Below are 13294 nucleotides of genomic sequence, written 5' to 3'. Positions count from 1 at the left end.
TTGATAGCTTCTTTGAATTTGAATGGGAGGTTACTCTATGGAAATAACCACAGTGGAATTTTCTAATGTTTCGTTTGCAGTAGGACATGGATCTTTAATTCATTCACCCCTCCACATCTATGCTGGACTTGCCCAGTCCTTGATTTGGTAAGGTTCAAATGTGACTTTAGGGGTGAATGGTATTAATTAGCACATCATAATGATAACACTACAACTTATTTATTACATTGAGGGATAGGGTGATTTTGTATTGAGCAATTTCTGAAATGGAGCATGACATGACTGCATGCTGACCTCATTTTCCCCATATCTAACATTAAATCTTAACAGACAAAGAGTTCAATCTTAAATTTATGTTTTAAACAAAACCTTTGTGTTGAACTTGAATTCTTCAGGCGAAGGAGCAGCAAGTGTCTGGTCAGAAGCATCGGAGCAGCATGAACCACTCGCCAAACAGCGTTGGAGGTACAACGACGAACAGTGAAGAACTACCCCCGTACGAAACGCCACCCCCCACTGCAAATTTCAATTCCAAAAACAGTAGCATGGAAGGTATGTATATAAATATTCCAACAAAAATTAAGAAAGGTACCATGATTTGAAGCTTGCTTATATTTAACCCCAGTGGATGTAAGAATGTGTTAACCCTTTCACCACTGTAGACCATAATAGACTCATCCAGATCAATGCATGGTAGAGTCGACTAAAGTTACATAGGGGTGAAAGGGTCAACAGTAGGTGTACAAGTTGATGTTTGTGTCCCACAGTATTTATTGCCAGGAATTGTGCTCTATCCATGTATTGACTTTCTGTGTTGATATCCATATTTTCATGATTCCAGGTAGCAGTATACAGTAGCGTGTTTTTTTTTTAATGTAGTTAATAAATATATATATAAGTAGGTGTGTTGTGCAGAATGAATCCAATATCCATGTTTATCTGAGACATGCCCTTTATCTTTAGAATCAGGCCATTTCTACTGTACTCTGCTACTCTAGTGCTCATTATGAAAAAAAAATCAGTCTTCTGAACAAAATGTATTCAAAAGTAGTTTATAAATATATATATAGAATCCACTATCCATGTTTATCTGAGACATGCCCTTTATCTTTAGGATCAGGCCATTTCTACTGTACTCTGCTACTCTAGTGCTTATTATGAAAAACAAATAAGTCTTCTGAACAAAATGTATTCAAAAGTAGTTTATAAATATATATATATAGAATCCACTATCCATGTTTATCTGAGACATGCCCTTTATCTTTAGGATCAGGCCATTTCTACTGAACATTGTTGCCCCAATAACAAGGTCTGACATCTGTACAACTTTTCTTATTTTAAAAATTATTTACATGGTATTGACTTAAAACTTCCAGTACTGCCGGTTACACCCAACAACAAGACGAGGGAGAGAAGCAATTCCCTCACACCGTTGCTGGATAGCTCTGATTTCAGCCCTTCTAGTCAAGACGTAACGGAGAGTCCCGTAGACTCTAAAAAGAAGAAACGGATCAGCCTCAATTCCATATCCCGAGTATTTTCAAGGGGTCGGGTCCGACGATCTATAGCTCTTCCTACAGACGCTGACTTGGATGGTAAGACAATCAAGATGGTTTTAGAACACTTTTTAGCTCAACTTGGTCCTTATACCGGGAAACTAATTCACCCTACGTTGGTAAGATTCGTTTTCGCCCAGTGTTAGTTTCACTTTTCACATTGGATTACTATTCTTACGCCGTTTAAAAATATTGGGATATTCATAACAGAGGGCAAAAAAGGTGAAAGGGAAACTGCGGTGAAAATTTTCTCGTATAGAGTAGTTTATTTTCTAAAGAACCATGCCAAAAGTTTGATATTTACAGCCTCAATGTTTTGCCAGCATTAGTTATTTCTTTTGGTCAATAGTTTTTAGAATAATAATCATAATTGGTGTATTTTCTCTATTGTGTGTATCGGAATAAGCCTCAACCACTGATCAAATGAAGTTCAAATAATGTAAGGCTTTCCTGACAGCGATTTTCAAAATCTGAAGAAGTTTGTTTGAAGCATTCAATTCAAAAATAAAAATAATTCTAAAGCACCATTAAGTTGGGCTGGAGATTGTACACCACATATGTGAGAATGGTCAAAGGGAAACAACTCCAATTTTATTTACTATTTCAAAAGAAATATAATTATTGTCAAGTTAGTAAAACAAAATGTACTTGTTCATCTTGTACCTGATCATGAATACTTTTTTTTATATATATATATATTTTTCAGAGGTTGGAACACTAGCAAGATTGTTTTTGTATTTTTTATTATCAGCCTCAGCATGTGGTGTTTATATTTCATAATATTTGCCTGAATTTGTTAATGAACTCATTCACCTCTACATATCTAAACTGGAATTGCCCAGTCTTTGATTTGGTAAGGTTCAAATGTGACTTTAGGGGTGAATGGGTTGATAGTTTATTTTCTTGCTTTTGTCTTTTGCAGACATTCCACCCAACTCGAGATTGACCTTATTAAACCCGGACAACTATCAAGAAAAACTGCAGATTGTCGAGCAATCTAAAGGTTGTCACATGACTCTATGGAAAGCCAATCAGGTGTTGGCCTGGCTCGAGATCGTTCTCAACATGCCCATGTATGGAAAAATGTGCACAGCTAACATTAAAAGTGGGAAGGTCCTGTTAGGGCTCAGTGATTCGGAACTTGGATCAGCACTCGCAATTTCTAACCCGATGCACAGGAAGAAGATTCGGATAGCAATAGAAGAGGCGCGGAATCCAGCAGACATGTAAGTCCACTGTAAAAGTGTCAAACAGATACTTGAGCTCTTATTAACCCTTTCACCCCTAGGTAACTTTAGTAGACTCTACCATACATTTATCTGGGTGAGTCCATTATGGTCCATAGTGATGAAAGGGTTAGCTAAGTTTTCCTAAAATTACTTTACCTGTACTTTCATTAGTAACATAACATCTAGCTCCATGCATTGGGTATCAATACAGTGGAATTGTACACCCTTGCTTCCAAGAAAAGGTAGTAAGTGGTTTTCTCTGTATTATTGTAAAGATTGAAGTGAAGCTATATACTATACTACAGTACCTACTATAGTAGACCCACCCTGTATACGTGCATAGAAATTACATAGCTCTGGTATAGCATATAACCTATAAAGATGACCTGGTATATCATAGGCCTATATTGTATTTTGCCATTTGAAACGTAAATTGTAAATAGTCGTCTCAATATAAATGTAAAGATAGAAGTGCAGCTATATACTAGACTACAATACCTACTGTAGTAGACCTACCCTGTATCTACGCATAGAAATTACATAGCTCTGGTACAGCATAAAACCTATAAAGATGACCTGGTATATCATAGGCCTATATTGTATTTTGCCATTTGAAAAGTAAATTGTAAATAGTTGTCATTGTTTGTATTAATGTAAAGATAAAAGTGCAGCTATATACTATACTACAATACCTACTATAGTAGACCCAATCTGTATCCATGTATAGAAATTACATAACCCCTGTACAGCATATAACCTTGAAAGATTGCCTGGTGTATTATACGCTTATATTGTATTTTGCCATTTCCAATGTAAAACAATAAAAAATAGGATTACAATAATTACATATACAGAAAAACACATTTCTAAAACTAAATACTTACCTCTGTAGAGCATTCCCCAAGTCCTGCCTGCTTGACCACACATGGGTGGCACATCGCTGGATGGCCGATCTGGGTCTGCCTCAGTACATACAATCATTAGAGACCAACCTCATCGATGGACGCATGCTCAATATTCTCACAAAGAAAGAGATGGAGAAATACTTAGGTGTCCATCGTAAATTCCACCAGGCCAGCATTCAACACGGCGTCGAATTACTACGCAGACTCAATTTCGACAAAGAGGTGAGCTTTGAATACTGCCATTGCCAAGTTTCATGAGTGATTTAATTTAAAATACATGTATGTTAAAAATGTTTTACAGTTTTTACATAAAAAAAATTACTGTAAATTATTTTTTTAATGAGAAATGGTGTCTTTGTGAAAAGTTAGTTTGCGAGATAAAAGAGTGTGTGATATATAAGCACTGACATAGGTAATAGTAAGAACATTTCTGAACCACATATTTGCATATTTCATTGTCATGTAAGAAAATTATTTGTCACAAGATAGATTTCAGCAACTTAATAAATTTAAATTTAAATTATGACAATTATGATCCAATTTTTATTGACTTCTATATTAATCACTCTTGTTGATGTGGAAAGCACTAACGGATATTTAATGTGGGAGTTAACCAAAGTACGAGATGATACCCATGTGGTCCAGCAGCTGACACTAAACCGTTTCATGTTAAATTGGGAAGTCTAACCCTGGTTTTGTTGGTAAAGGCCAAGTGTGCTATCTCCTATGTCACCTGACCACCCAATAACACAGTGATTAAATACAGTAAGCGTACTTACTTTAGCACACTCAACTTTTATCTCATCGAATTTTAACAGATTGACACTTTGTTAACTTGGCGTATCCACAAAATATACAATAGACAACAATGTACGGGGACTTCTATCGGGGCAATCATAATTTGAACCAAGAAAAGCACTAAAATATGACTACCGCTAAAAGTTTAACATTAACAGTAAGTTTTGTGTGAAATATGGAGACATGGCGTTTTTCCAAGAAGATAAATGACACACAAACAATTGTTGTAGATGCTGACAGATCGGCGGTCGAAGTGTGACAGCACCGACACAGATCCTCTGGTCTGGAACAACCAAAGAGTCATCAAGTGGGTCCAGAGCATAGACCTGGAGGTAATATTAGGTCTCATACCCCTCACACCCATCACCCTACCCACATATCATTCTAGACCCTTGTCACATCACCCTCTACCCCTCACACCCCTCACCCTACCCACATATCATTCTAGACCCTATGTCACATTACCCCCTACCCCACACATCCCCTCACCCTACCCACATATCATTCTAGACCCTTGTCACATCACTCCCTACCCCACACATCCCTCAACCTACCCACATATCATTTAGACCCTATGTCACTTTACACCCTACCCCACACATATATCCCCTCACCCTACCCACATATCACCCTATGCCACGTCCTATTTCAACTCGTACCTCAGACATCAACCAGAAACTCTCAAACACATTCGCTCACCCTACCCATGTATCACCCTGCACCATCCCCTATATCAACTCGTACCACAGACACCACCCAGAAACTCTCAAACACATCTGCTCACCCTACCCATGTATCACCCTGCACCATCCCCTATATCAACTCATACTTCAGACACCACCCAGCAACTCTCCCACAAGAGCACATATCCCCTACCCTAAAATCATCCCTCCCCTATTTTATACACAATGTCGGATATCATCCCAACCACTCTCTCACACCCACCTTCTAAACTGCAGCCACGTGCACCCAGCCACTATAGCCTACATGTCAAGCCACTGGTCACATTGCACACTACAGTACAGCAGCCTCCGTACCTTACTGTATGCTTGACTTGTGCCTACGTATACCCAACCATGACGATAAAGCTGCATTAGAATCCTTAAAAGCAAATCAAGAACATTTTATGTGTATGAACTTTTCTATCTACACATTCTAACTGTTTCTATTTTATAGGAATATGCTCAAAATTTGAAGGAGAGTGGCGTACACGGGGCGTTAATGGTGCTAGAACCTCAGTTTACGTCGGATACCCTGGCCACAGCCCTGGGTATACCTCCTTCCAAGTCATACATCCGACGACACCTCAAGACGGAACTCGAGTCTCTAGTCAAACCTGCCAGGTAGGCCACCGAAACAGTGACAAATACTCGTTGATTAAATCAATGATGGATGTTTTAGTTGTTTATCCCTTTATAGCAAGCATCAGTAATGATCCAGGGCTTAGAGAGAAAATGTCGGGACGATCAGATTAGTGTGACAGCTTGCTGTACATATTTACAGTCATACTTGATCATGTGGTGACCTCTATGAAGAGACCTGCACCTGTGTTAAGAGGCCATTTTCAGTGTTTCAAATTGTATTGGTCTCAAAGTCAATTGAACATGTATTAACCCTTTCACCACTGTATATCATAATGGACTCATCCAGATCAATGCATGAAAGAGATTAATATAGGTACATCAGGGTGAAAGGATTAAGAGAATTATTTTTTTTCACTTTCCAACTGGTTTCATAATGCAAGTGTACATTTACATGAATTGATGGCAGTTTGTAAAAAAGAACTTTTGCCAAAAGATTTGCGTATTTTGTGCACTTGTGTATAATCTGCAAGTACTTTTTTGGTGAAAAACTTTATCAAAGAAATAAATGTGGTTTTTCCTTTTTTTTTTTTTTTTAAAAGCTTGGGTATATAATTGTTTTAAAAATTGAAACTTTACTGACAGCTTGCCATCGAAAGATTTTACTTTAGAGGAAACCAGTTATTTGGGGTTGCAATATTTTTTGGAAATACAAGAAAAATATCTGTTGTACATTTGTTCAATATTTATATTAATACGAAGATATTTCTTTGACTTAATTGTGTACCAAAATAGCAATTTAAATATATTTGAATATCATAGAAATTATAGTACCAAAATAGCAATTTAAATATATTTGAATATCATAGAAATTAATACAATGTATGTAGGTGCTAATATAATCATTGCATGTCTGTTTTGGCCATACAGCAGATAACTCTTTGATACAATTTATACATAGTAGAATTAATTTAAATATAAGTAGAATTTTTGGTAAATTTATTTTGAGAAGTTGGTTACAAAATTTGCCAACAGTAATTATCTCCCCTGACATCTAGGGAGTTGTTACGTAGCATTCAAGTTATATAAGGTCTTAATCAGTGCATGATAACTTTTAAACAGTTTATCGGACAATCTTACAAAATTAATAGCACTGAACTAAGCATGCTATGCAGTTAAAATATCAGGGTCCATGTTTCTGTTCAGTCAAACTCGGGATTCCTTAATGGATGGGTTTGAACATGATTTTCTATGATACATGTATGCATAGTGATATGTTATTTCATTATTGTGTTTCTACTTTTATGAAGTAATAAAATAATCATTTGAAAGTCTTTGATGGCACTTACTCAATAAAGTACAACAACAAAAAAACATACCTGGGAATGTTCAAAAAAAAAAAAATATCTATCTTCCAATTTTCAAATAAAATTTTCCAAAATAAAATGTAATTTTGATATAATCATGTTATTACTAGGGATTCCAAATGCATGACATTGTTAAAAACTATCATAACAAAATCTGAATAGTTTTACTTACTACTATTTTATAGAAAATATACATCACTGATAATTAAGATACGAAAGTTGGTTGTTGAAGGGAGATCACTCTCTTTTAACACCGGAATATTAATGTCTGGAATATTGTTTTAGTCAACTATGATATTTTATTGTCAAGGTAGCATGCCCGAGTGTGTTTGTAATTGTAACCATGACAACACCATTACTAAAGAATGAACATGTGCATGATATATCAGTTGAATACATATAGTACATCACATGTGTTATAATCTTTGATAAGAAAATCTGTATCTATCACAAACAAAAGAATTGTCAAACATTATTTATTTTACAACAATTATGAAACAAGTTCTGTTAACTTAAAATAATCACTCTTGTTTGCTCGGATGGTGGCGTGCGAGCTTGAGAGGGTCTTAATGTGGGAGGAACTGGGAATTAGAGATACCTTTTCATGTCTGATCAGGGAATCGAACCCTGGCTCCCTGGTGTAAGGCAAGTGCGTTGTTCACTATGCCACCCTTCAGGGGTGAATGAGTTCAACACCTTGCCTCTCCTTTATCTCAAACCAAGAATTTGCATTTTTTCTACCTTAATTAGATGTGTGAAGACTATTAATTAACTCATTCACCCCTGAAGTTTCATAATGAACTATTCCAGCCTATGAATTGGAAGAGTTTAAATGTGTCTTCAGGGGTGAATGAGTTAATGAAACAAACTGATTGAAATATTTAATCAGACGAAACTTTACAAGTGATGTACAATATGATATTGACGGTTGCCGACCTTGATGTTTATTTTTGTGTACTCTGTTGATAATTTGTGTCCTACCATGTTTAAATATGAACTGTTGTTTGATGTTTGAGTGACCTTGACCTATATTGACTAACAATTTCACAACCCTGATTTATTCCAGAAATTCCATTAATGTTGTAAACGGTAACAACAACAAAACCATGACACGGAACTCCACACTTACTAGGTCCTTTAGGAGCTCTTCCGTAACGGAAACTACGGGGCCAAAAACGAAGCTTAGCTTCCGGGTAAGGGAAGGCGTAGTATATATACCTACATGTATATACGGCTTTATCTATATTGTATCTCAGCTTTTATCTTCAGCCTGACAGGCCCTGTCACCAATAATTTTCAGTGAGGTGTATACAAGATGGTTCAGGGGAGATAATTTTTCAAAAAAGATCCTACTAAAAACCTAGTTTGTTGGGGGAAGGGGGGAAATATTATAACAAAAAATTGTTTTGGGTATATTTCTATAGTATCTTTGTTCACTTTTGATAATACTTCAGGCAGGATTTTTATTTGCAATGGTGGAAGCTTGTGTTCACAACAAGTCAGGTTTTTAATTTGCTTGTTAAAGATACTTAGAATCTAAGAACTTAAATGTTTCAAAAATTATTTTTTTAAGATTTTTTTTTAGTATCTGAGTAAAAGATAGACCTTGTGCAATATTTCTTCATATTTTCTAAATATCAGAAAAATGTTTTATGAAAGGTAGTTATTAAATTTTATTATACAGTTAATTATATTCTGATTTTCAATGAATCTGCATCATTTTTGAACAATTTTTGAGTGTTTATCAATTTTGTATATAATAGGTTCGAAAAAATCTGTTTCTTCAGACTCTTCAACTGTATAAGAAATATTTTTCATCGTCAAGCTTACACCAAGAACATATGGCTTAGCAGCCTTTAATTTTCATTTTGTAGCTAACTTTTAATTTCCCATGATGCTTTAGGGTTTCTAAATCGTGCATGTAGATGAGAAGTTACCTTTCGCTCACCGTTAAAACTAAACACCTCATTGACTATTAAGGGTTCCAGGTATAGAATTATATCCAAATCTATATTGTAATTGCAGTGTGCATTCAAATATAGATATTATATATATATATATATCCATATCTTTCAAGATTAAAAACTTAGGAAAGTGCATCTCCCTATTATGTGTGTAGTCCATTATATCTAATAGCATAATCATATTTAGGTTATAATTCCCTCCATTTTCTTGGGGGGAGATTTTTCAAAATTCCAGAATTTTTCTATCAAATCATTTTTTTTTAATAAAAAATCCTTTCCAGCAAATATATGCATCATGAATTCTCATTGGTCAGTCATCTATTTACTCTGTAGAGACAATATGAATTCTTATTGGTCAGTCACCTATTTACTCTGTAGAGACAATATGAATTCTTAATGGTCAGTCACAAATTTCTGTTGATATAATTTGAATGGTCATGGTCAATTAACAATTTCTGTTAATGTAATATAAAAACTCACTATCCAATGAATTAATTGCCTGTCTACTGAAACATCTTGACATGCAGGAGCAGAATATACGGTTTGCCGTTACATGTGTTTTTAGGTCACCTGAGCTTTAGTTCAAGTGACCTATTGCTATCTGTTTTCGTCCGTCGTCGTCCGTCGTCCGTTAACATTTTACATTTCCAACTTAAAGTCAAGTTCTGCTGGGCCGATTGAACTGAAAGTTGGTAGGAATGATCGCCTCATGGTCCTGACAAAGTGTTGTTATTTTTCAGGTCAATCAGAAATCCAATATGGCCGCCACGGCCGCCATTTTGAAAAACTATTTCAAACTTAAAGTCAAGTTCTGCTGGGCCGATTGAACTGAAAGTTTGTAGGAATGATCGCCTTATGGTCCTGACAAAGTGTTGTTATTTTTCGGGTCAATCAGAAATACAATTTGGCTGCCATGGCCGCTATTTTGCTACTAAGTTCTAATAGGCCGATCTCACTTAAAATTGGTCTAGGAATGATCAGCTCATGGTCCTGACAAAGTTAAGTTAACATTATACTATTTTTTACTCAAATTGGTACATATTTCAACAACAAAAATAAATACTGTAGACTCAGGTGACCATTAAGGCCCATGGGCCTCTTGTTATTTTTTTTCATAATATATATTTGATTTAAACTTAATCCAAAGACAAACGAAAATGTACAGGGTTTTCTGCCATTGTTTACAAGAACATCTAGTTTCAACATCGTGAACGATAATTTCAAATTATTTTCCCAAACAAAATTTGCATTTGTAGTAAAATAACTATATATATGTCTAGTATGAAAAATACGGCTAATTTGTCTGCATGTTCTGTCTCTGTGTGTATGCTATAACCTATAACCTACACATGTACTCGTGGTAGCTATTTAATATGCATGTAATTAAAATACCATGGTCGGGTGATTTTATTAAACTTTCATCAAATCACATGTAGGATGACGAAATAATAAAACAAATGATAAACTTTTACATGTATGGTTTAAAGAGTAGTCATTGATACAAATATACCTGGTATACAACCCACAACAATGTTTAGGAAAATACCATCTTGAACTGGAATTGGGGTTTCTTTCTGTCTGTTTGTCTTTCTGTAGATGCACATTCGTTGGGACTATTTCTCCTGTGGTACTACTCAAATTTCGATTAGATTTTATAAGTATGAAATACAATTAAATAATGTGATTCATTTTCCTTTCAAAATGTTTTACAGGGTTATGCCCCGTACATAAAAAGCACTGTATAGAATCATTGTACATGTCAGCATGCCAGGTGCTTGTTAAAAGTTTTTCCTATGGAGTTAAAGGGTATTAGTTATAGCCTAAGGGATATGATTCTGTTCTCTTATACATATATATGTATATGCATGGCCCTGTATTTCAAAATTACTGGAATGATGTATATTCAATATAAGGGGTTCGTCATATTGTCAACAGCAGAATTTCACAAGCTGTACTCATTAGAAAACCATCAAATATATGTGTGTACAACCCATAACACATATTGGGACAAAGGTTTTTCTTCAGAATTAAAAAAAAAAGATGTTCCTATAAAAATCTTGATCAAAATCTTGGGACTTAATACAATGTATTTAATTTTCCATTTCATACAACATAACTATGTTTTTTTTACATGTTTTTCCAAGTACAATTAATACATTAATTGTTTTAATGTGTCTTCAAAAATTATTTCTTTTTAATTCTGTGATTTTTCAATCAGATTTGTCCAATGATTATCATAGTATAGTCTATATACAGTTTCATTATCATTTGTGTTTAACTGAGCATTCTAATAAGAAGTTTTTGTTTAAAGACAGTTCAAATACCTGCATTGCAATTCAAAAGAAGGGGGACAACTCCAGGAATCTTGGCAGGTCTTATCAGTTCTTTACCCAAAATATCCAAGACATGAAACAGAAACTTCAACAGTGTTGCTTTACAGAGAAGACAGTTGTATTGTGCATTTGTCCTTCCAATTTCAAAAATCTCTCCAATTAGACTGTCTAGTTGTTGACCCCACCAAGGATGGCAACTGGAAATAAGTTAGGAAGATGAAAGAGTGGGAAATATTTCATGTGTAAAATATACCAGTAACGAAATATGCGAGAAAACAAAAAAATCAGGATACATTTGAATATTAATCCTTTCAACACTGTAGACCATAATGGACTCATCCATATCAATGCATGGTATAGTCTACTCAAGTTACACAGGGTTAAAGTTGGAATGTGGATTGACTAGTGTAAAAGACTTGCATGGCATTAGCAGGATTCCCTTTCATGAATATGACATAAATGACATCATTTTAATTCTCCTTATAAGTGATTGGTTCAATTAGGAAAATGGTATAGTCAGTTTTGGAGTTAGATTGAGGCCTAAGGAAGTTTGAGAATGGAGATAAGAGTGATGCGACTGCATGTTTTGATACCTAGTCTATGTCGCTTTACTTATTTCTATGGAATGTCAGTCTGAATAATACGATAGAGCAAAGACAAATAAAACAATTGTAGACTTTTGTTGAAGTCAATTTGTGGTTTTATTAACCTTACAAAAAAAGGTATTTTAACCTCATACTTTGTGCCTGGTACTGTTTTCCGGGTCAATAAAGCTATATTATTACATGTTCCTCAACACAAAAGCTATAATTGTGAAATATTGATATATTTCATATGAAATACCCATCGTTATAAATGATACTTGATCGTTGATTGCGGAAACAAAAACTTTATTGACCTCTGTATCTTATCTCTAATTCACAGGGATCTCTTGGCAGGGCCTTCGGAAGGAAAGTCCGAGAAGACATGAAAAGTTTCTCCTTCGAGGAGACAACACCCAGAAGGAAAATCTCAGCCCCAATGAACTTTCAGCACAATTCACTACAATCAGTATTCGAAGTGGAGAAAGTGAAAACAAACTCCTAGCATTTATGGATAATTTTGTAGACTACTACAAGTATATATAATTCCTAGTTCTCAAACCCTGTGGAAAAGTGCAATTTTTTTGTGTTAAAAAAAACCTTTTTTGTATCAAGACATACAAGGATCTTCATATCACTGACATTTTGGCTGTGGAGAATCATCTGTTCATTGGTCCACTCTTACTGGAGCTTATTAGCACATGTAAATGTGTTGGGGTATTGCAGGTTTGGACTTGACATTTCTGATGTCCCTTTCCCATTGTAGACCATAATGGACTCATCCAGATTAATGCATGGTAGAGTTTACTTAAGTTACACGGGGGTGAAAGGGTGGAGCAATCTTAGCTGCATCAATGTTACAAGAGCATGCTCAATTGAAGTAAAAGAATATGTTATTGATTTCATGCAGTTTTTATGAAATCGTGTTTTAAAGAAACAAAAAGAAATTATGAGTTTTTGTTTTAGATAATTAAAAGTCAGAGGCAAATTTGTGACATAGGGGTACATTTATTTGCATAATGGACGTATATCTTTCAATGAACAGTATTCATAGGGGTAAAATCTTATTTGCATAATATATACATATGAATACATTTAATAATAATATTTACATCAAATGCTTAAAGTGCTCGGGATATACATGTATTATATTTATTGAAGCATATGTAAGACTCATTGTTATATTTTACAATGTAACACAAAGTAAGCTCAGTTAAATTTATTTATATTTATCATAATTGAATAAAAATTCAAGTTGTT

At 34.8% G+C, this 13294-nt stretch overlaps 1 protein-coding gene across 9 annotated transcripts in view; it reads left to right on the top strand.

Moving 5' to 3' along the window:
* LOC110456815 (kazrin-like) overlaps nucleotides 1-12620 on the top strand; it is a 94535-nt gene extending 81915 nt beyond the window's left edge. For 8 of the 9 annotated variants that reach the window (XM_021507797.1, XM_021507795.1, XM_021507794.1 and 5 more), the window contains 8 exons: nucleotides 396-552; nucleotides 1377-1595; nucleotides 2479-2782; nucleotides 3678-3912; nucleotides 4719-4820; nucleotides 5665-5831; nucleotides 8223-8349; nucleotides 12378-12620. In XM_021507797.1, the coding sequence (XP_021363472.1) occupies nucleotides 396-552; nucleotides 1377-1595; nucleotides 2479-2782; nucleotides 3678-3912; nucleotides 4719-4820; nucleotides 5665-5831; nucleotides 8223-8349; nucleotides 12378-12539 (1473 nt within the window). In that variant the 3' untranslated portion in view covers nucleotides 12540-12620. The remainder of the gene's footprint in view (nucleotides 1-395; nucleotides 553-1376; nucleotides 1596-2478; nucleotides 2783-3677; nucleotides 3913-4718; nucleotides 4821-5664; nucleotides 5832-8222; nucleotides 8350-12377) is intronic. The other variant, XM_021507803.1, reaches the window with a different exon arrangement.
* Nucleotides 12621-13294: the final 674 nt, after the last annotated feature.

This window comes from Mizuhopecten yessoensis, unplaced genomic scaffold (assembly GCF_002113885.1).
Source record: "Mizuhopecten yessoensis strain PY_sf001 unplaced genomic scaffold, ASM211388v2 scaffold8853, whole genome shotgun sequence".
Classification (NCBI taxonomy): domain Eukaryota; kingdom Metazoa; phylum Mollusca; class Bivalvia; order Pectinida; family Pectinidae; genus Mizuhopecten; species Mizuhopecten yessoensis.
The sequence above is the reverse complement of the archived record's forward strand: the minus strand, read 5'-3'. Positions and strand labels throughout refer to the sequence as shown.